At 38.6% G+C, this 22738-nt stretch overlaps 1 protein-coding gene across 1 annotated transcript; it reads right to left on the bottom strand.

The window, feature by feature from the left end:
- Positions 1-302: 302 nt before the first annotated feature.
- On the bottom strand, positions 303-1331 carry LOC148039787 (chaperone protein dnaJ 11, chloroplastic-like). Its single transcript, XM_087665599.1, has one exon. The coding sequence runs from the start codon at positions 1267-1269 to the stop codon at positions 745-747; it is 525 nt and encodes a 174-aa protein (XP_087521725.1). The 5' UTR covers positions 1270-1331; the 3' UTR covers positions 303-744.
- Positions 1332-22738: the final 21407 nt, after the last annotated feature.

Genomic DNA, 22738 nt, shown 5'->3' with positions numbered 1-22738 from the left:
TGTGTAAATGGCCTTTGAGTGGATAAGATCTACTATTTTAAGTAGGGGTAGTTCGTCTATAAACATTTACACATGGAAAGCATCCATAGCGTGGACAATAGCTTTGAGCTAACAAACTCCATAATACTTTTTTTTGAGAGAGGGATGGGACTTGCATTGTGTACGAAAAACTTTTTCCCCAACCAATGGAAAAAAAGGAAGAGATTAAGATATAATTAATGTTTGGGTTAAAAACTATAGCATTAACCGATTTTAAGGTGTTGTCACATGCACTACTTGCTTTACTTTTTGGATGTGTAAGAAGTGATTTGAATTTGGCAGCATTCTCGTATATATTAAAAGGGCTAACTTGCCAGATATTGGAAAAGTCTAGTTGTGACTTGTGTGTGGCATCATGACCATTATAACTAGAAACGCCCCGAAAATAATGGGTTTTCATCAAAACAAAGCCGGTTTTTAAAAAATCCAACCGGGGAAAAATACAGGAAAGGCTGGTTTTTTGTGAACAGTGGGGCGGAAATCACTTGTTCAAATGGTGGCAAACTCGATACTTTTCCGAAAGAAGGTCGAGACTCGGTGCCCAGAAAAACCAGCGCCAGTTCCCTACGAAGGAAGGCCTTACCCGAAGGGGAAGCGAGCGGGTATTCCTGTGCTGCAGCCGTATTTTGGAAAGAATCGGGATTCAGCCTTCTCCTTCGTGTAGGAACAGAAGCGGAATTGAATCCCACCTCTGATGATTCATCCTCAACACCAGCATTGATCCGTTTCCCAGCTCCTTCCTCGTCCGGACGAGAGGGGGCTTCTTCGCGGAGAGCAATAAGAAGAAGCAGGCCGGTACTGCTTCGTCGACACCGAATTTCCCGATTTGGAGAACCTGGTTTTGAGATTATCTCCGGCTGATTGGAAGGAGTGCTGGAGAGAGAGCTGGAGGTCATAGCGCGCCCTGGTGTGGGGGTCGGAGAGGGCCATGTAGGCGGAGTGGATTTGCAGGAACCTCTGCGTGCATGCCTCCTTATCGGTTAAGGGAGCGGTGTCGGGGTGGTTTTGGAGGGCGAGGCGGCGGAAGGCGGATTTGATGTGGGCGGGGGAGGCGGTTTTGGGGAGGTGGAGGACGTCGTAAAGGGAGGGGGGTGAGGACGTGTTGGCGAACGCGGACGTGGCGGTGGCGGTGGCGGCGGCGGCGGCGGAGGCGGAGGCGGGGGGGTTGATGCAGGGGCAGAAGTGGGAGGAAGGAGTCGAGAGGGCAATCGAATAGAGAGCCGATGCCATGGAGGCAGGTGAGTGTCTGAAAAGGAGCAAAACACAACAATGCCTGTGCGAGGAGCTGATGATGCGAGAGAGATGAATGGCGCCAAGTCGTTTTATAAAAAAACCAGATTCCGCCTTGCGTGCTGCAATACCGTCGGCTCTCCCTCGGTTGTGCCCACAGCAATGACCTATCGCCCAGTTTTCCCGACCCCGCGGCCCGCCCATAAACTTCTCTTTGGGTGGAGCAGTCAGCTTTCCCGACTCCCAGTCTCTCTCGTGCGTAACATTATATATCGAAAGTATATACAAATTATAATATTTCTACGACAATATGAACCGTCAAAAAGCTCTACTTTTACCTTTTGTTCTTTTTGGCACTTTACTCGGAAATTAAGACGTCGCCATTGGGGTTGTAGCTCGAGTGTTTTGAGTGTGTGGGTGTGTGAGTTCAAACCTTGGGCATACCCTTGAGGCATCTTTCAAATTCAAATTCAAGCCTTTCTCCAAAAAAGAAAAGAGAGATTAGGATGCCACTCCAATCGACCAGAGGGTATAATTTATCTCCATGGATTACACATTGCAAATTGCTCATTCAGAAGAACCGAACTAATGATCTCATGGAACTCACACACCTACTGTACCTATTACCACGTGCGATCAACAAAATAGTTATTTTATTTAATAGCGTATATATGATACATGATTACATTTATAGAAGGGGCTTTTTAATCCTATGCGTATATTACACAAGATCTTGTTGCAAGGGAGGGGATGCACGTGTTTCTACTTGTGGCCCCACCAAAGACTTGATCCTTGCAATCTGTGTGCTCATAAACCCTAGCCGCTCGCCTACAAATTGACCCCTTGCAATCCACTCTTGTCAACCTTGGCCACCCACCCATAAGTTGACCCCCCACAGTCCATGCGTCCATCCCACAATTTGAGACACTCACCCACAGATCAAGGTCAATGCCTCCACACCCTAAGCCCTCCATCATCCAAGCAATGCAATGCAATATGCAAGTGACTCTCTCTCTCTCTCTCTCTCTCTCTATATATATATATATATATATATATATTCAAAATATACATTATAGTTAGATATATTAATGTATTAAAAATAACTTTCTCTCTCACATACATAAAATCAATTTAGATGTAAATAGTTTCTCGATACATCTTACATTAACAATGGTGATTCATCTTTTCGTGCAATTACTACACTTTGTTGTCTCCATCAACTTCATCTTCTATTTATTTATGTTTATGTTTAGTTCATGTTTGCATTTGTATTTTGTTATATAATCTATAATTTGACTTTTTTTTTCTATATATGTTTTTATTTGATTCTTTTTGCTATGTACTTTGTGCATCAGGCATCATACATCACACAGTGTTGAATGTTAAATAGTGGTGATATGCAATGCAAATTGGTCAAGAGATATCCTAACTTGGTTTATGGCTTAATTGTTGTGAATAATTTTAATACTCTTTATTAGTGCATGTTTTCATTTTGTTATCTATGCATTGTGATGTTGTGATTATTTATTGTTTATGGTTTTATATATATATATATATATATATATATATATATTATATATGCTCATCTTTTTTCTATATTTATTATAATACATCATTCTCTAATATGGTATTTTAAAATATTTTGTAAAGTTTTTTATTGTTGATGATTTGTGATATATATTTAGACTTATGTTTTATTTAATAATTCATCCTTTGCTAATTTGATTTCTAAATATTTTTATTAATGTATATTTTCATATTTGTAATAATAATAATTATTAAAGATTTATAAGCCACCCTTTGCCAATGTAACTTTTTTATATTTCTTTGTTGATATCCATTATTATTATTTTTTCGATGAGGACGTGAAATATTAAAAAGGTAAGTATGTACAATTGGGGATCCTGCCCCTATCTATCAACCACATGACTTATAAGCCTTACAAGGCTACCCTGACTTACAAGCGAGAAACTTATACAACCGAACTTGGTGGAGCTAATCTAATTGGATGAAACGAGGTGAGCTTGTTTGTTCATTTGTCTGAGGCGCACCCTGAGAGCCATTATCAGTATCCAGCATGGCCTTGGTGGCATGAGGGTTACTAGCCATTTGCCCCGTTGTGTATTGTTATTCATGTAATTATTGTGATTATATTATCTTTTATATTTTTCAAGATCTCTCTCTTAGTCTCTCTCTCTTTAAATCTTTATATTTATAACTATATTTATACTTATGTTTAATTTTATAATGCATCCTTCATTAAAATGGTTTTTTTAATGTTTATTGAAATAACTTTTTACGTTTTTTTATTATTGTTAATGATTTATAATCTATAATCTTTATATTTAGACTTATCTTTTATTTTATAAATCATCCTTTAGCGATTTGATTCCTTTAAATTTTTATATATATATATTTTTATTGTTATTATTTATGATTTATAATTTATGCTTCATCAATTTAATTTTATGGAGTTGTTATTAGTATATATTTTTGTTTTTTTATAAATTTTGTGATATATATATATATATATATACATATTCTTTCTCATTGCATCTTAGTTTTTTATGGATTGATTATTTTTAAAACTTTTTTTGGTATGTTTTGAAATATATTCTTTGTTGATATATATTTTTAAATTTTTATTGATAATTTTTTTCTTTATTTTTGTTAGCTTTGTCAATAAAAAGTACATATTTTTATCAAAATATATTGTTTTGATTTAATAATTTTTATTACTAACAATATAAGTTCAATAATTTTATTTTTATATGTTTTAAAAATTTTTAAGTTCTTTTCTGTAATTAAAATTATGATCTATCCTTTGCCAACATAATTTCAAGATTTTAGTTAGTATATGTTTTTATTTGGTTGTATTTGTTGTGCTTATAATATTGTTTATAATTTCAAATAATTTTTTATCTTTCTCTCTTTCTCTCTCTCTCATAGAAGTTGTAGAAAATAACACTAATATCTACTTCTCTAATTATTGTTTATATTATTATTTTTAAAAATTTTTAAATATGTTTTGTAATACATCCTTTGTTGATGTAAATTTTTCTACTTTTATTAATATTTTTTTTCTTGTTTACTTTTGTTGCCTTTGTTAACCTAAATTGAATACTTATAAGAGAGGGAAATAAAATAATGAGGATAAAATACCAACTACATTAGCCTATATAAAAGGTGTAAGGGATTGGATTTTTGACCATCAGATTATAATAATAAGTCTCCTTCATCTTCTCTCCCTCTCTCTAGCTTTCATGGCTTCCTTCCTTCCTTTTCTGTCTTTCTCTCTCCTCATCACTCTCTTTCTCTCTCTTATGCTTCTCTTCTTCTCTCTCTTCTACATTCTTCTCTCTCTTCTTTCTCTCTCCCCAGTCCTCTCCTTGATAATTGGTATCAGAGTCATAGGTTCTTGATCCAATTGGCTAACATTCCATTCAATTAGCCTTTTTCAGTCACACAGATTTAAGAGCCACATGTACAGAGGTACAAACATGACATGGAGCAAGAGTGGAGTTACCAAGGATTTATGGACCACAAGAACTGTAGGTCTGGAGCATTAATGGAGTCTTGGACCAAGTTTGGTGGTAGGAAGACTGAAGTTAGCAACTTGTTGGTCATCTCAGGCCATTTTCTGAAGGTATTTCTCTTAAAATAGTGGTAATAGGAGTTAGTGGAGAATATAGTTATTATTACTTTTCAGGGAAAGTCTTTCTCCCTCTTTCTTTTCTGCCAAGCTTCCATGGAGGATATCGTCCCCTTCTTCCTTCCATTTTCTTACAGCAACAAATCATTTGCTTCACACCAAGGGTAAAAGCCAACAGAGCATGTTCATGAGTCTGGTCATCCTAGGAGGCACTAGCCTCAAGACCTTCAGTAGTAGAATTAATGATCAAGACAACACAATCAGCCTGTGAGGTCCCTCTAATCATGTTCTGGATGAAGTCATGGGTTCATAAGCTATTCATTCTTCACCTATTCTTATGCGTATAGCCAGATGAGCTATTGTCATTTCCATTTTCAGAAGTGTGCAGATGTAGGTCCATTTTGTTGCTCAGTGAAAAGATTATACCCTGACCAGGCTTTCCAAGGAGTTCTTGCTTCATCGCCATTGAAGAGAACGATTTCCAAGGCTTGAAAGTTCATGCTTCTGAAGTATGCTTTTGCAACACGAAGATTGTGATCTTCGTGCAAGTTCATGGAGATACATACCATTTTTGAAGTTCACTAGTAGAGACATTGCAACAATGACAAGGAATAAGAGTTGAGAAGCTAGCATGTGTCGAAGATAGCCGGAAACAGAAAAGGGAGAAATCAGAAAAAGCAACATGTGAAGGACCATTGAAGTTGTTGCTTTTGATGCTTTCCATGTGTCAAGAACGTTAGCTAGGGTTCTCAACAATCCACCTCTCTAAAGTGAGATCATTGTTCCTAGAAGATGAATCGATGTACCAAGCAGCACATAAATGATGCTAGCATGAAGAAGATTAGGCAGTGATTTGATCATACAGTGTCAGGATGGACAGAGGCATTTTGTGGTAGATTGAACATGATTATCCACCAGAGCATTATGGTTTTCCTTGCAACAGAAGAGACAAAACAGCTTGCATGACATCGATCAAGTCGTAATGTAATCTAGCCTGCTTTCAATGTCATATCTCCCTTTACAGATACCATCTTTCAGAACAACAATTGAGCAAGGTGTGGGGTCAGGCCTTCATCCGTAAGACTCTTGCACGTCCGCAAGGAACTTGTGGTGTCATGCTAGCCCTCAGTGGCCTTTGGCTTGTCAAATTCTCTTCTACAATTTTAGCATTGTCTCTAATCTAACTCAAGTTTTTCTACTGAAGAGGTATCCATCAGATTCCATAGTTCAATAAGGGAAATTCCCAGACCTTGAAGCTTTTGAAGCCTTTGTTTCATAGGAATAGATTTGTTGTGGAGCATTGAGAACGCTCTTACATTCTCTCTATTGCTGTTCATATCTCCCACTTGTGGTAGTCTGCAAGCTTCCAAGCATCTCCAATCTTTGGTTGAATGCTCCTAGTCTCCGGTAGATTTGAAACAGACAGAGGTGTCCTCTTAATAATTTTCACATTCAAAATGTATGCTTTTGCTACAATCGCAAGGTTCAGGAGATTGCCAGTGCCTAGACTCTTGTCTTCTCAAATGAAATCGTAGCAAAGATTGTCACTAGGGGCTGAGAGAGAGCTTGTGCTAGAAGCACGAAACACGAAAGGGTATGCATCATTGTTCTAGCCCTAGCTACATCATGATCCTCTTTCTTAGTACTTGCCAGCATCCTACAAGTATCTCCTAATGCAAGTTTTGCAATAGAATATGTTGCACACTCATTATCAACAATTGTGTTCCCATGCATTAATGCACTTGGAAGTGGAGGGATAAGTTGTTGCAGCAATTGTGTGGTTAATCTCAGTTTGAGATAGAAAGAGTGTTACCATAAACATCATAGCCTCCATAATGTTCTAAATCCTAATTTTGGAATCCATGTGAGTTGATACAGCATATGGGGCTGGTTCAGCTTGAGAGATAGTATGGATACTCTGTGCCCCTTCCTGTAGTTTAGTAGAAAAGCTTTCATTATTGATAGAAACAAATGCAGGTCTCACAGAATCCTTGTAATCAACACAGGATTTGTGTTCCTTGAGACAATGATCCAAAACATCTTGGTCGTGTAGACATGCATCTCCCAAGAAACTCTCATTTGTTTTAGAGTTTGATCTTCTTCTTTTTTAGAATGGCAACCTGACACAAAATGAAACGTGATCTTCCCCATTTGAAAAAGGCGAGGAATATTTAGAATGACCTTTATCAGTATCAAGGCTAGCAGGTTCAACATTAGCGTCATCTGCTGTGACAAAATTTTGGGCATGTTTGAAAGAAACTGGTTTGCTATCACTATCTGCATCAGACTCTTTAGAAAACCTAGGCTCCTGAGACATCATGGATGCCAAAAATAGGTCTAGTTTGTGAAAATCATATGTAAAGTCCAAACGTAGTGCTTGATGAGCATGATCACTTCAAACAAGTCATCTTCTTGTGGACTGACAACCCAATCACAAAATTCCATTTTCACTTTCTAGAGAAGAATGTCCTTTCGTAACCTCCTTCAACGGGGAAAGTGGTGCACAATTGACCAATACATTTCTTATAGACTGCTCATAGCCAGTTTCTTGTGTCCCTAACTACATTTAGGGACTGAAAAATGTTAGATGCATGTTCACTGATCATTGTTGTTTGCAAATGTCTATGAAGCAAATGGAGGAGTAATGTATCCTTATGATGGATATGAATCCTTTGTAGTTGTCTGCAATGAAACAACCAATGCTTTGTGTGGAGTTGCAACATTGATACGCATTGGTCTACTTGAACAATACACACCACCTTGATTCTTCAGGGGTAGCAGATTACAGATTTTCCATGTCATTGGTTGAAAGTTACTTTCCACCTAAATACTTGGCTTTTGCTCATTTTCTTGAGAGAGGTCAGTTGTTGTGGTTGGTTCATGCATTGCAGGATTACAGATTTAGAGCACATGTTCATGGTGGTAGCATAACTAAAGTAGAAATCAACTTAGCATAACTAAAGAAGACACAGAAACAATTCTTCCACACTTGATGATGATGATGCCCTCATACTTGCAAGCTCAATGTTGGATTCAGAGAACTTGATAGGTTTTGAATCATTGCTGCTATGATGAAGCATGTGGGAAAACTAGACAGTATACATGGCCAACAACTTGCTAAAGGTTATGAAGGATTGAACTCTCAGTTTCTATTGTGGCTTATCATCATATCATAAGGAGCAAAACCTAGTTCATCGTTTAGAATTGAGCCATTTGTAGGAATGCCAATTGTGTATGTGTTGTCTATTACATGCTAACATGAGTGAGCATGGCATATCATTTACAAAGCTTATTTACATGAGTTGGCATAGGTCTTGGTGTGATTGATGAAAACCATTTGGGATAGCATTTGCTCCAATGTATATACTTTCTTTTGAGCCACAACTATTTGGAATGAAGAGGCTACATTGATGCTAAGGATTTGCATCAGACAGGGATACACTTGAATTTACTCCATTCACTCAAAGCGGCAGAGTCATAGCTTGTTTCTTCATAGCATTGGTATTTGGGTTTTTTCAATTTGAAGTATCTTGGCTAGGAAACATACTGTACAAGTTATGGCAATTGAGATCAAATGCTCAAGCTCTAATGAACAAGGTTGGCTTAAAAAACAGGCTAATATTGATAAACTTGGAGCTTTAATTCATCAGTATATTGCTCTTATGTAGACGAATAGAGAAAAAGGAGCAAGACTTGAATCAAGTATGGATTCTCATCACCCTGATTATTATCAACAACATGATGAGTATTCTCATGGACATTATGTATTCAATGCTTATGCTTATGCCCAACATGTATATGCTGATGGTACACATTATGATCTGCATGCATCTTATGAATATGGACAGCAACAACATGCAAATGAACATGAGCAGTATGCAAGTACAACTGGACAACATGTTAATGCTTATAGATATGATATACCATGTCATAATACAGTGTATCAATATTCTAGTGAACCTCGGAAGCAGAATGGCTATTATGGGCAACATGCTTATACTTATGAGCATCCACCTTTTTAGCAACATAGTCATGATTATACATGTGAACCTTCCTTAATTCAATAGCCTAATTCTTATGGACATGACAATAATGGTCATGCTTATTAGTACTCTTCTAGCTTTGATGAGCAACAAGTTCATAACTACCATGGTATCCTATATCCAAATCAGTTCATACCTCATGATCACCCAAATGTAATGATGAGCTCTTTTCAAGGTGCTAATGATGAAGAAGAGAGCAATGAGAAAGTTGAACAGCAAGAAGGGGATAATGAGCAACATGATCAACAAGAAGATGTACATAGTATAGAAAATCTTGCTGAGATGATGAAGGAAAATCATGCTGAGATGATGAAGGAAATGTGTCAAATGAGAGCCACTATGGACACACTTAATGCCAATCTCTCTAAGTGGTTGGAGATTCAACTGAAGGGAAAAGAGCAAGAAGACCAAGAAGATGTACAAGGAGAAAATAATGAAGAGCAAGATGTACAAGAAGGGAATTGTGGAGAGCAAGATGTACAAGCTCATGACATATTAGCTGAAGAATCACATGAGGCACTCATAGATGTGGATGGTTATGCCAAAGGTTTTAGACTCTTGGAGAAACCTCATGATGACCTTCTTAAGCATAAGTTTACACTTAATCAAGGTTTACAACAACCATTGAATCCATTTGATAATGAGCACTTGATCATGGTTATGATGACTGGTATATATATGATGATGATGATGTAATATATGATTTGGGCATACATGAAGATGAAGATGGCATTATGCTTCCCTATGATCCGAAAGATTATGGATATGATTATGGAATTGATTATGGGGATACTTCCTTGTATCCATTTGATCCGGGTGGATTGGAGTATGTGGTTGATGGCTATTCTCTTCTCTTGGACAATCATTATGACGGAATACCTTTTGATCCAGAAGGTTAATGGATTGCTTGGGATCTCATTTAGACTACCATCCATCTTGCAGGCAATTTCTTTTTTGGTAGAATCTTCTGGCTAAAGATTGGTTATCTATGGCCATATTTTAGTGCAGGGAAGATTACCGACAACTCATTGTTTTACACCAGATTTTACTCTAAACTCTGAACAACCAAACCCAACCTATATGGGCTGAAAGCACTTACCAAGAGCTCCAATTTGATGTGCAGCACACCTTGATCGGAGTTCTCTATAGAAATTTATCTCAGATTTACTACAACAAGGTCTTGTATAGACAACACGCTGTCCACTCCTTGTAGGCTTCATCTTCTTAGAGAAGATGGGTCAATATTTAAATTTTATCATTCCCCAATCATACCTATACATCATACATGATCAATGACCCTTTATACATAAACGATTACCCATCATTCCATTAGATAACCCTTGTAATGTCTGTAGTAGCAGAGTAGTACTCTAGTTTGCTCCTACCCTGTCTTTTTGTAATAAGTGCCCAACTTGTTTTGGAGGGCAAAAAACTTCGGGTGGGGATAGAATGTAAGAGAGGAAAATAAAATAATGAGGATAAAATACCAGCTACACTAGCCGGTATAAAAGGTGTAAGGGACTAGATTTTTGACCATCAGATTATAATAATAATGCTCCTTCATCTTCTGTCCCTCTCTCCAGCTTTCATGGCTTCCTTCCTTCCTTTTTTGTCTTTCTCTCTCTTCTATTAGTCTTTCTCTCTCCTTTTCACTCTCTTTCTCTCTCTTATGCTTCTCTTCTTCTCTCTCATCTCTGCATTCTTGTGTCTCCTCTTTCTCTCTCCCCAGTCCTCTCCTTGACAATACTTTTATAGATATATATTTTTTAATTTCATATTTTTAATTGGATTCACCAATACAAATATAATAAAGATTGTTTCTATATGTTTTTAGGTTATTCTTTTTTAGAAATATTTTATCTAATCTATTAAACTTATTTTTAAAATTATTTTATATTTTCAATGGTTTTTTTGTTATTATGTGTTTACCTCTTTGAAAATCTCACACAAGCACATGCGCATGCGCATGTGTGTGCATACACACACACACACACACACACACACACACTCACTCACTCACTCTCTCTCTCTCTCTCTCTCTCTCTAATATACTACATTAAAAAATATATATATGTTTAGCTTTTGACACACTCTCTAATGTTAGATTGGTGATTGTTTTTTGAATAAAGTTGCCACACTTTTGCCTCTATATCCCTTCATTTCCTTTATCTTTGCAAGTACATGCTCTTCCATTTGTACTTTTAAAATCATTTAAATATGAATGAGAATCTTAAACTTATTGTTCATTATTACATAAGTAGATGTTTTATTTAGGTTTTTTTCCTTAATCAATATCATTATTGCTGATTGAATTGAATAAATTATGTTGGCTAGTTTTTTACCTACCAATTTTATTGTGTGGTTATTACAATAATAGTTAATTATGATAATAATGTATAGTACTTGTATGACATAATGTTGTACTTGCATAGTTATGTGTGTGTGTGTGTGTGTGTGTGTGTGTCTCTCATGTGTTTTTATAAATTTCTTCATCTAATCCTTTTTCTTTCTCTATCTCTTTGTCTCCCTCATGTGTTCTTGTTATGTTTTTTATATATCTATTATTCTTTTTTTTCAATTCTCTCTCTCTCTCTCTCTCTCTCTCTCTCTCTCTCTCTCTCTCTCTCTCTCTCCCTCCCTCCCTCCCTCCCTCCCTCCCTCCCTCCCTCCCTCCCTCCCTCTCTCTCTCTCTCTCTCTCTCTCTCTCTCTCTCTCTCTCTCTCTCTCTCTCTCTCTCTCTCTCTCTCTTTGTGAGTGGATTTTTGGAGCTTGTTTTTGAAGTGGAAAAGTGTCAGAGAGGTATTAAAGACCAAATTTTCATGGAAAATGAAACGATTGCAAATCGATGAGAGTTTTCCCAGATAGAGTTTGATGCTAGGAATGCAATGCAAGTCTTGGTTCATCATTTGGAGTCTATTTGACCCCCAATTTAATCCCCGTAAGGTTTGGCGTTCTAAAGCAGCTATGTGATCTAGGAGCCAAAAAGTATGTGACGAAGGCCAAATTGATAGATTTCGATGCCATGAAGCTGTTGTGGCCAACTGGATCTTGAATCAAAGTTCGTTTGGGCCTTTGTTATGCAAAAAACCACTTTTGATGTTGTGTGAAAACTCGGAAGATGAACTAGTTTTTTTTAAGTTTAAAGCCTTAAGCCTTAATTAAAAGACTCAAAATCACAAAAACTAAATCGAGGCAGGGAGGGGGCACACATTTGTGCCTCTTCAAGGCTCGGGATCATCAAGGGGATTGATGGTACATCTTTGATCTACTCATCAAGGGCTTCAATTTGACTGTGGACACGTAGATTATCATGTAAGGAATCAAAATGTTGATTTTTAGTATTTCTCTCTTCTCTCTCCTCTTATTGTGTATTTCCATGGCTAATTCAATGAGAGAAGGGGATGGGCCGAGGTGAGAGATTTTGATTGTGAGATGATGCTGGAGCATAAAGAAGCGTAGATCCAGGTTGGAAGGATTGTCAGAGCAGCTATTGGGAAGTGTCAACGAGACTCTAATCATGAGATACGAACGACATAATGTACGATTTTATGAGTAAGTCGTTGTAGATTTTATTGCTTTATGATAAATTTTGGTTAGAAATGGTTGTCAATGATGTGATTGATAAAAAATATTAAAGAAATCAAGAAAAATCAGTCATCTAATAATTTCTTCATAAACACACAAAATCTGCAACATTGTGGTTTAAGAAAAATCATGTGGTTTTGGGGTTTTTGTTGTGCATATAATGTTCATATAGGATAGAATGTGATGGGAGAATAATTCTCAATCAGATCAATTAGCCTAATTAGTAAATAAATAAATAATGGTATTTATCAATAAATAAATAGCAAAATTAAGAAAAAATAGAGAAAATAGTTTTTAACATTCAAAAAATAGAAAAAAAAATATTTGTGTTTGTGAATGTATGATAACATTGAGGCATGACGTTTAGCCTTAGTTCATCTCTATCTCTATGTTAAAGTGGGTATTTATTGCTTTTATGAAGAAAAATATATTAAAAACTGCTCTCTAAACCTACCACCAAATGCATAACCTTAAGCAGTAGGGAGAAGGGGGGTGTTAAGGACTGATAATACGTTGAATTATAATGATGCATGGCATATAGGTCATATGTGGTTTAATATTAAGAGGGTTCAATTGTACAAGCATGCTCGATGCTGGCTAGGCAATGTAGCAATCTCGTTTATAGTAAGGTGTGAAAATACATGTTTTTGCACTTTTACAATAATGAAAATTTTTTGAGGACTATAAATCATACACAATTGCATTGCATGCAAAACATGATATCATCCTGGATGTACAACAATTGTTTTTTATGAGCAATGACCTATGTTGAGGAGGTGAGGTACCCTAAGATGTAGGCTTAGTGGTTCGTTCCTTGGAAAGTATTTAGCAAGGAATATCTATTATCTTTTGGATCGATTCATTAAAAGAGTAGAGCATGTATTGTACGTGCTTTATGTGTTCATGGTACATCTTAGGGCCAATCCTTGAGGTGTAGGAGAGCCATAGTGGGACCACGACAATTAGCCAAGGGGCACTCCCTTTGTTTGTGCTTATGTGGTGTACTACACTGATATATGTAGGGACTCCCCTCTAAGGAGTGTGGGAAGGGTTATCTTTGGATTAGAATTCATGCAAATGCGAAGTTCTATATTAGAGGTTAGGGCAGTATACTCCTTAGACACTCTTGGCTGCGAGGCCATGAGGGGTGGGTGGTTTGTGTATTCAGCTAGTGCCACAGAGCTAGTGTCATGCCCCTTTTTAGATTCCAATAGGTTGTGCATTTGTTAGGTGCAGCTAATAATTGGAGTTTAGTTGTGCATTTGTCAAGTGTAGCTAATAAACGGCGGTCTTCGAATCTCAGTCCATAGGGACCAATTTATTAGTATATGCCCAAAGCAGTGAGATAGATTCAAAAGACCATCAACCCAAGCTTCAAAAGAAAGAAAGAACGGGCTAGATGGTAAGCCAAAATTATTAGGAGATATTCACTGCAAAAAGAAGTGGTTTGATATCCCTACAAGGGGCAGGTCTTAGTAACCCTAGTCCCACGAATAGTCCATTAGGAGAAGGTGGAAGTTATAGTACTTCTCCTCTCCTGGTTAGTTAGCCCACTTTGAGTGGAGTAATAGTTTCCATCATTCAAACTCCTTTACCAAATTTGATTGTCACATGGCGCAATCCATTGCAATCCCAATAGAAATGCCAAACTTGATAGCCTTAGGATTTCCTCTACCCATTTTTAATAGGTTAACAGAGGAAGATGCAAAACTTCATATTAATGAGTTCCAAAAGTTAATGTTCAACTATCGAATCCAAGATGGACACTTGATGATGTTATTTAATATGACTTTGAAAGGACGAGCTGTAGTATGATATTAGAGCCTAGAGGTTGGAACCATAACTATGATTTATTTATTTTTTGTGGCCTTTCATAGAGAGTGTGCCCTTGAAAGGGGAGGTCAGTATTGGCTACGTGTTCTCAATGTAACAATCAAAAACCTCACGAGAATGTTCGAGACTATACCAAGAAACTAAAAGAAGTATTTCATAAGTTGCAAACCTATATTCCTATTCCAGCTGCCACTCACTTGCAATAATTTTTGCATGGGCTAGACTTTAATATTCAAGTGCAATTGAGTAGTGTTTCTCTCGTTGATATTGATATGGCTATTACACAAGTAGAGGAGGTAGAGTTGTGATTACAAGAGGCCTATACCTCTAAGGAAAACTAGAATCTGAGTTTAGGTATTGGAAATACTCTAGCATTGTCAAATGGAGGTCAAGGGATGCCCATGAGTATTTTCAATATGGGAGAGGAAGCATGATTCAAAATGTACCCATGTTGCCAGCTCCTCCGAGTGTAACCATGCCTTTGGCTAGTCAAATGGCTCCACTTAGTGTTGGAGGCTAAACAATAAACCCTAATGTTGTTCCAGGGTATCAACATCCAATTCCTAATCAAGTGGTTAGGCCAATGGAACGACAGGTAGATGATCATGACTATGAGTCAAGTGCCTCGAATGTCATTGGCAAAGTTAAGGATATGATAAGCACTATAGTGACATGATCATCGGACAATATATGAAAATAGCTATTGATTTCAATTTACTTAAGAAGTAGTATAATTTGATAGGGATTTGACACCTTGAAGAGGGTGCCCCCTCAAGATTCAACTGTAAGTGGTGTGGTAGCCAACATTTCCCTAGGAATTGTCCAAATGTTAAATGTGACATATGTAGGAAGTCTGGCCATTTGGCTAGTACTTGTTAGAGTAAGATTAGTTATTTCTAGCAAGAAAGTAAACAGCCAAGTCCAACTAAACATTGAGCCCAAGGGAATAATCTCTAGCAAGATGGGGAACCAAAACAAATACTACAAAGAGGGGAAAGCTATTGTAGAACAGCTGCCTAGTGGCAGTGGAGTCAGCCTTATTGAAGTTGTTTGTGTCAAAGGCACTGAAGCTTCTAATTTACGGGTTATTATGAGAGGTCAAAAGGGGAAAGACGGTGACAAAGACAAGGTAAAACATGTCGAGGAAAACCCTAAGAAAGATGATAAGGGGACACAAGTCCTTAAACTTGACATGGAAGGCAGACCTTTAAAAGCCATTGATAGTAAAATTGACCTTAAAAGGGATAAGAAATTGTCAAAGAAGAAGGCAAAAGCCAAGAAAGAGGCACCAAAGCTTGTTCAAAGGCCAAAGGAGAGAATGGTTTGGCGGGAAAAGAGAGCTCTTGCTAGCTATCATGAATTTGATTTAGTGAGTTCTCTTTGCAAAGTTAAGCTAGATGTAAACCTCATGCACTTGATCAAGTTGTCTCTCAGAGTGCTAAAGAGTTTAAGAAGATTTTTCACACTAGGCATATCGTGGAGCCCTTGGAAATAGAATGGGTAGAAGATGATTGGTTTGAGCATGCTGAAAAGCATTGTCCAAGAGTAGAAGCATATGTTGATGAAATATTAGTGGATCATGCTATTGTGGACATGGGATCCTCTATCAACATTATGAGTTTAGAATTGATGGAGAGGCTAGGTCTAGAAATAAATAAAGATGCCTCCACAATTCTCCAAATGACTAATGATAGTTTAAGAAAACCTGAAGGGTGCATCTCTAAAGCCCATGTGACTGTTGTCAATGTGGAATGCATTTTGTACTTTAGGGTTATCAGGTTTTCAGGGTGGCCTAGCTATCAAGTATTGCTAAGTAGGTCATGGATCTTACAAGTGGACTGTTAGGTCGATATACCTGCTAGTCGATTGATCTTTGGTAGAGGTACCAGACGTGTAGTAGTAGATGCCTATCTTGTATCTCTTCAAAGTAAAAGGCTTCCTTTATCTTCTACAGAGATAGATACATTGGCGGATGTAGTTAGTAGTGAGACGTCATCAAGTAGCGAATCTAAGAGGGGTAGAGGATCAGGAGAGGATAAGAGATGCAGATGTAATCGAGTTGGACCTTTGTATGATGAATGATTCACGGCTAATTAAATTAGGGTCCATGCTCTATTTGGAAGAAAGGAAGGACTATGTGTCATTGATTCAGGAATTCCGTGATATCTTTTCTTAGAGTTATGATGAGCTGAGAGGTATTCCTCCCAACCTAGCTAATACATGGTCAAAAAGCTTGATTAGGCAACAAAATTTGGCATAGCCCCTTCACCTCCTACATTCATGTTCTCTTCTTCTTGACTTGACTAATAAAAACCTTCCACAATCATTGTATTATGTTATTGTAGTCATGATCTATGTAAAATCTCCACATATTACCAAAGTCAAAAGAGCTATATCATGATATAGATGCATTGTTGCCACATGAACATATAAGCTCAATTCATTATTCTTGCACATGTTGCAAGGAGATTGCCCACCTCACGACCTGTAACTTCATGGTTCTATCAACATTAAAATAATATGTTAACTAAATGAATGTGCACAATGCTCTAGTGAAATGAATGTACATATAGATGTTAGAGGCCATGGTGAGTAGTGGGGACGTTAGTCAACCCAAAAGACATCACTAGAAAATGATAAAGTCTAGGATTAGTCTTGAAGACCGTTTTGACCTCATCTCCTACTCGTATACGAATCTGATGGTAGCTAGAGCACAAGTCAATCTTAGTGAAAAAGCATGCCCGTTTCAACTCATCTAGCAAATCATCAATCCATGGGATGGGGTAGCGGTTCTTCACTATAATTTAGTTCAAGTCTCTGTAGTCAATGCACATGCGAAAGGAGCCATCTTTCTTTTTGATTAAGAGGATAGGGGATGCATAGAGGGAAGAACTCAGTTTAATGAAACCCATCTCTAACAACTCCTTGTTTTTCTTTGCAACCTCTTCACGCTCACACTTGGAGAGTCTGTAAGGGGGTTTATTCACTATCTTGGAATGGGGCCCTAGGTCAAGTGGGTGGTCCACTTGTCTCTTGGGAGGAAGGGACGTAGGCATGTGAAATAGGTCATTGTATTCCTCAAGTAAGGCCTACAAGGATAAATCATTAGATACTACAGAGGGATGATCAAAATTGTCCTTATTTAATTGCAAAAAAAATATTTGTGAGCATTTCTTAAACTCCCGTTTAAGTTGCTTTGTTGTAAAGTGTTGAAAATCCACGTGATCTTGAACTCCCTCTAGGTGGATAGGCTGTCCATGCATCATAAACTCCATGTAAAGCTGAGAGAAGTCCATAGCAATATTCCCCAATTGTTTCAACCAATCACATCCCAAGACAGTGTCAATGGGGCCCATATGTAGGGCAATCAGATCAACCAGTGCCACATAATTTTCAGCCAAGCATAAGGAAACTGTAGGACATACATGTGTGCTGATTTCTTCTTCTCCATTTTCTACTTGGACCTTCAAGGGGTGGTGCAATGCCATAGGAGTGTTGAGATATCGAGCTCCACTCGTGATACGCCAGGGTGACCGTTGTGTATTTATGTCACCGACTTGTCAGTTGCAGATGCGGTTGGTACACCGGCCCTGAATAATAGCTACATGATAGCTATCCTTATCTACTCTAGTTCGTGGCTCAGTTAGTATGCCACCTTAGTTAGTTGAGTTTGGTTTGAGACCCATATAGAGGGTTCTTCTATTTCTTTGTACTTGAGTTCTTTTGGCTTACACAAGTAAGAAGAGGAAAACTGTTTTCAGCCTCCACCCTTGTGTGTCTTCCCCCATTGTGCAAGCAAGAAAGCTTCAAGCGAGACTCCTTCCTTCTCTCCCACAATCTTGACATGGTATCAGAGCCTTGTTCGTGGTAAGGAGCTCAAGAAAGCAAGCCAAGCTCGCGGTGTTCTGGTAAGAGGAGCAGTGTTGCTTTCATTTTCTGTTTTGGGAGCAGATCTCTGCAGGTAGCACGGCCGGAAATTGCAGGAGTGCATTGTCTCAGGTTGAGACGCCCTTCGCGCTGAAGCAAGAGGGCAGTATATGCTGCGGGTAAGAGCTTTAGCTCTTGGCGACCCTGTTTTTTTTATTTGAGGCCATTTCGGGGCCTGTTTTGGAGGCGGAAGTTTTCTGCACGCACTCAGAAAAAAAGCCCTGTTTTATGCTGTGCAGCCACTGTTCTACAGGTCGGTGAAAAGTTACTGTAGAAATTGCATCGTATGCTTATGTGCAGAGACATTGGGAGTTACAGAATCATCCTTGGTTCCTGTTTATGCAAAATCGTCACTAGGAAGTGACTGTGTGGTCAAATACCACCTTCGCCAGTTTTGCAGATTTGCCCTTGTGAGGCTGAAGCTGTGTTCTTTGCAGTGACAGAACTTTTTGCAGTATTCTGTAATGGCGTCTGATTCTCTCTCACAGATTGTCACTGAAAAGCTTGACAAGAACAACTTCCAAGCATGGAAGTTTAGAATGACGAATTTCCTTATGGGAAAAGGATATTGGGAATTTGTTGCAGGAAATGAAGAAGAACCAGTTCTTCCTGATGTTCCCAATCAACAGCAAATGCAGGCATTTAAAGCATGGCATGAGAGAGCCAGGAAAGTTATGTATTGGCTGTCTATCAGCATTTCAGACTCTATGATTGTGCATATTCAAGATGCAAGTACGCCAAAGAAGGCATGGGATACTCTGTCAAAGATGTATAGCACAAATACACAAGCCAGGAAAATGCAGCTCAAGCAAGAGTTGCACAATGTGCAAAGAGAAAATATGAGCATCAATGACTACCACATGAAGGTGAAGAAGATTGCAGATGCACTTGCTTCCATTGGGTCGCCAGTGGAAGATGATGATTTAGTTTCAGTGACCTTGAATGGTCTAGGAAAGGATTATGCACAGTTTCGGACATCCATTTCAGTTCGTGAAAGATTTCCTGATTTTGAGGAGTTGATTGCTCTTCTAATTTCTGAGGAGCAGAGAAATGGTGGTGCATCTTCTTCAGGAGGAACTTCAAAAGAAGCTGTCTTCTACTCAAATGCTGGAAGAGGTAGAGGCAGAGGTAGAGGAGGCCGATTTGGAGGCCGTGGTAGAAATCAGAATATGCAGCAAACTCAAGAAAACCAGTCCTATGGAGGAGGACGTGGTAACTCTAGAGGCAGGGGGGGCCAAAGAGGTCGTGGTGGATGGCAAAGAGGTCAAAATGCAAACAGTAATATTGAATGCTACTACTGTGGTAAAATGGGTCATATGGCTAAAGACTGCTATAAAAAGCAGAATGACATCATGAATGGAAAACTGCAACAAGGGAATTATGCATCTTCTAGTAGATAGGGTGATGACAGAAATGAGCATTTATTCATGGTGCAGCACATGAACAATTCTGTGACAAGTGCAGAAGAAAGCAACGATGTATGGTATGTTGACTCAGGTGCATCAAACCACATGACAGGTCATGCAGAATGGATGGAGGATGCAAGGAAAATGGAAAAACCAGGATTTGTGGAGACTGGTGATGATACTGCACATCCTATTGTGCAGATTGGAAAAATTCCCTTGTCTATGCAGGATGGGAAAAAGAAATACCTGTCCGATGTATTTCATGTCCCAAATATCACCAAGAATCTGGTTTCTGTTGGTCAAATGGTTGAGCAGGGCTTGCAGGTCAGATTTAATCCTCATGGATGCTTTGTTGAGGATATGAAAAATAAAGGTCGCTTGATAGCAAAAGGAAAGAAGAAGGGCAGAATGTTTACATTGGATGCAGACATGTCTGAATTGAGTGCAGCAATGTTTGCACATGGGACCGGTGTAGTTGCAGATATTGATATCTGGCATAAACGCATTGGTCATGTTAATGTACAGCGACTTAAATCAATGCAGGCCCAAAATATTGTTGCAGGATTGCCTAAATTCAAGGTTGCAGAAATGCATAAGGTATGTGAAGCCTGTCAGTTTGGAAAACAGGCAAGGAAACCATTTCCTAGACATGTTCAAGAGAGTAAGAAGCCATTGGAATTAATCCACTCTGATGTGTGGACTACTAAAGCTGCATCTCTTGGAGGCTGTCATTATTTTGTCAGTTTTATTGATGACTATAGCAGAAAAGTTTGGGTGTATTTTATGAAAAAGAAAAGTGAAGTTTTTGGGCATTTCAAAACTCTTAAAGCTATGGTTGAAAAAGAAACAGGTCTGCAAGTAAAATGCCTAAGGTCAGATGGAGGGGGAGAGTACCTCTCAAATGAGTTTGCAAGGTTCCTGCAGGAGCATGGCATAAAGCAGCAATATTCATGCAGTCATACCCCACAGCAAAATGGAATTGCAGAAAGAAAAAACAGACATATTGGAGAGGTGTCTCGTGCCATGCTCAATGAAAAAGACCTGCCAGATTTTTATTGGGCTGAAGCAGTTGCTACAGCAGTCTACATAATGAACAGGACTCCCACTGCAGCAATACATGGAATGACTCCAGAGGAGAGGTATACTGGTAGGAAACCAGATATTTCTCATTTGAAAATTTTTGGTTGCATTGCCTATGTACATGTGCCAGATGAGTTGAGATCCAAGTTGGATCCAAAAGCTGAGAAGTGCATCTTTATTGGTTACTCTCTGCAGCAAAAAGGGTATAGATGCTATAACCCTTCTACTCGTAAGTTTACAGTGAGCAGAGATGTTGTTTTTGATGAGATGAGTAGCTGGTATAAACCAGTAAATGTGATTGATGATGTAGATGCACAAAATGGTAATGCTGCACAGAATTCACAGCAGCAGTCACAAAATATTAGTGGACCTGGAGCATCCTCTAGTAGTGGTTCACACTCTTCGCCATGGACAGGCAGATTGAGATCAGGAGAATCTTCTCAAAGTAATGCAGATAGTGGTATGCAGGTATCACGAAAAGGAAAAGAGAAGGTTGATCAGCCCATGTTTGATGTGAATGCAGGTCACTCTTATGTGGATGGTGAATCCAGTGGCTCAGAACAGAGCATTGATGATGAGTTGGGTATTCCTTCTATTGTTACACCTGGAGTAAGGAAGACCAGGGATGTTTTGAGAGCACCTGGGAGTGAACCCACTTTGCGCAGGTCTACCAGAGTTAGGTATCCTGTGGATAGGCTGAAATATGATGGATTTACAGCCATTCACTATGCATATATGGTCAAAGTGATACAGGAACCAGAACCCACTTCTTTTGAGCAAGCCATGGGAAAAGAAAAATGGGAGAAAGCCATGGATGAAGAAATGGATGCCTTGGAAGCAAATGCTACATGGGAATTGGTACCTTTGCCTAAAGGTAAGAATGCAATTGGCTGTAAGTGGGTTTATAAGGTGAAGCACAATGCAGATGGTTCTGTGAACAGATACAAGGCAAGATTAGTAGTCAAGGGGTATGCACAAACATATGGCATTGACTATGAAGAAACATTCAGTCCGGTTGCAAGGATGGCAACCGTAAGAGCAGTCATTGCTATGGCTGCATCAAAGGGATGGTCTTTACATGAGATGGATGTAAAGAATGCCTTCTTGCATGGTGATTTGCAAGAAGAGGTATATATGGAGCAGCCACCAGGTTATGTGCATACTGTTCATCCTGAGTTTGTTTGCAGGTTGAAGAAAGCTTTGTATGGCTTGAAGCAAGCACCTAGAGCATGGTCTGACAAGATAGGACAGTATCTTGTCACTATTGGCTTTCAGATTTCCAAGGCAGATTTCTCACTTTATGTGAGAAAAACAGAGAAAGGTATTATGCTACTTGTCATTTATGTTGATGATTTGATTATGACAGGTGACAGTGATGAAGATATCCTTCATGTGAAAATGCTATTGAAGCAGAAGTTTGAGATGAAGGATTTGGGAGAGCTGCGTTATTTCTTGGGCATTGAGGTGATTAGATCACCAAGTGGGATACAGCTCTTGCAGAGGCAGTATGGATTGGACATGTTGTCCAAATATGGGATGACAGGCTGTAAGCCTATTTCAGTTCCTTTGGAGCAGAATGTGAAGCTGAGCGCAGATACAGGTGAGCTTCTGGAAGACCCTACTATGTACAGACGCATAGTAGGAAGCTTGATTTATATGACTATTACCAGGCCAGATTTGAGCTATGCTGTTGGATTGGTAAGTCAGTTTATGCAGGCTCCAAGGAAACCGCATTTGGATGCGGCTAGACGCATACTCAGGTATGTGAAGTCCACATTGCAGTATGGACTATTTTATGAGACTGGGGTTCGGATACAGTTGCATGGATACACTGATGCTGATTGGGCTGGTAGCATTTCTGATAGACGATCTACCAGTGGATATGTGTTCTCTTTTGGGAGTGCTGCAGTCACTTGGAGCAGCAAGAAACAGCCTACAGTTGC

This window comes from Lygodium microphyllum, chromosome 2 (genome assembly GCF_053477565.2).
Source record: "Lygodium microphyllum isolate KBCC chromosome 2, Lygodium_microphyllum_v1.1.10, whole genome shotgun sequence".
In the NCBI taxonomy this organism is placed as follows: Eukaryota; Viridiplantae; Streptophyta; class Polypodiopsida; order Schizaeales; family Lygodiaceae; genus Lygodium; species Lygodium microphyllum.
The sequence above is the reverse complement of the archived record's forward strand: the minus strand, read 5'-3'. Positions and strand labels throughout refer to the sequence as shown.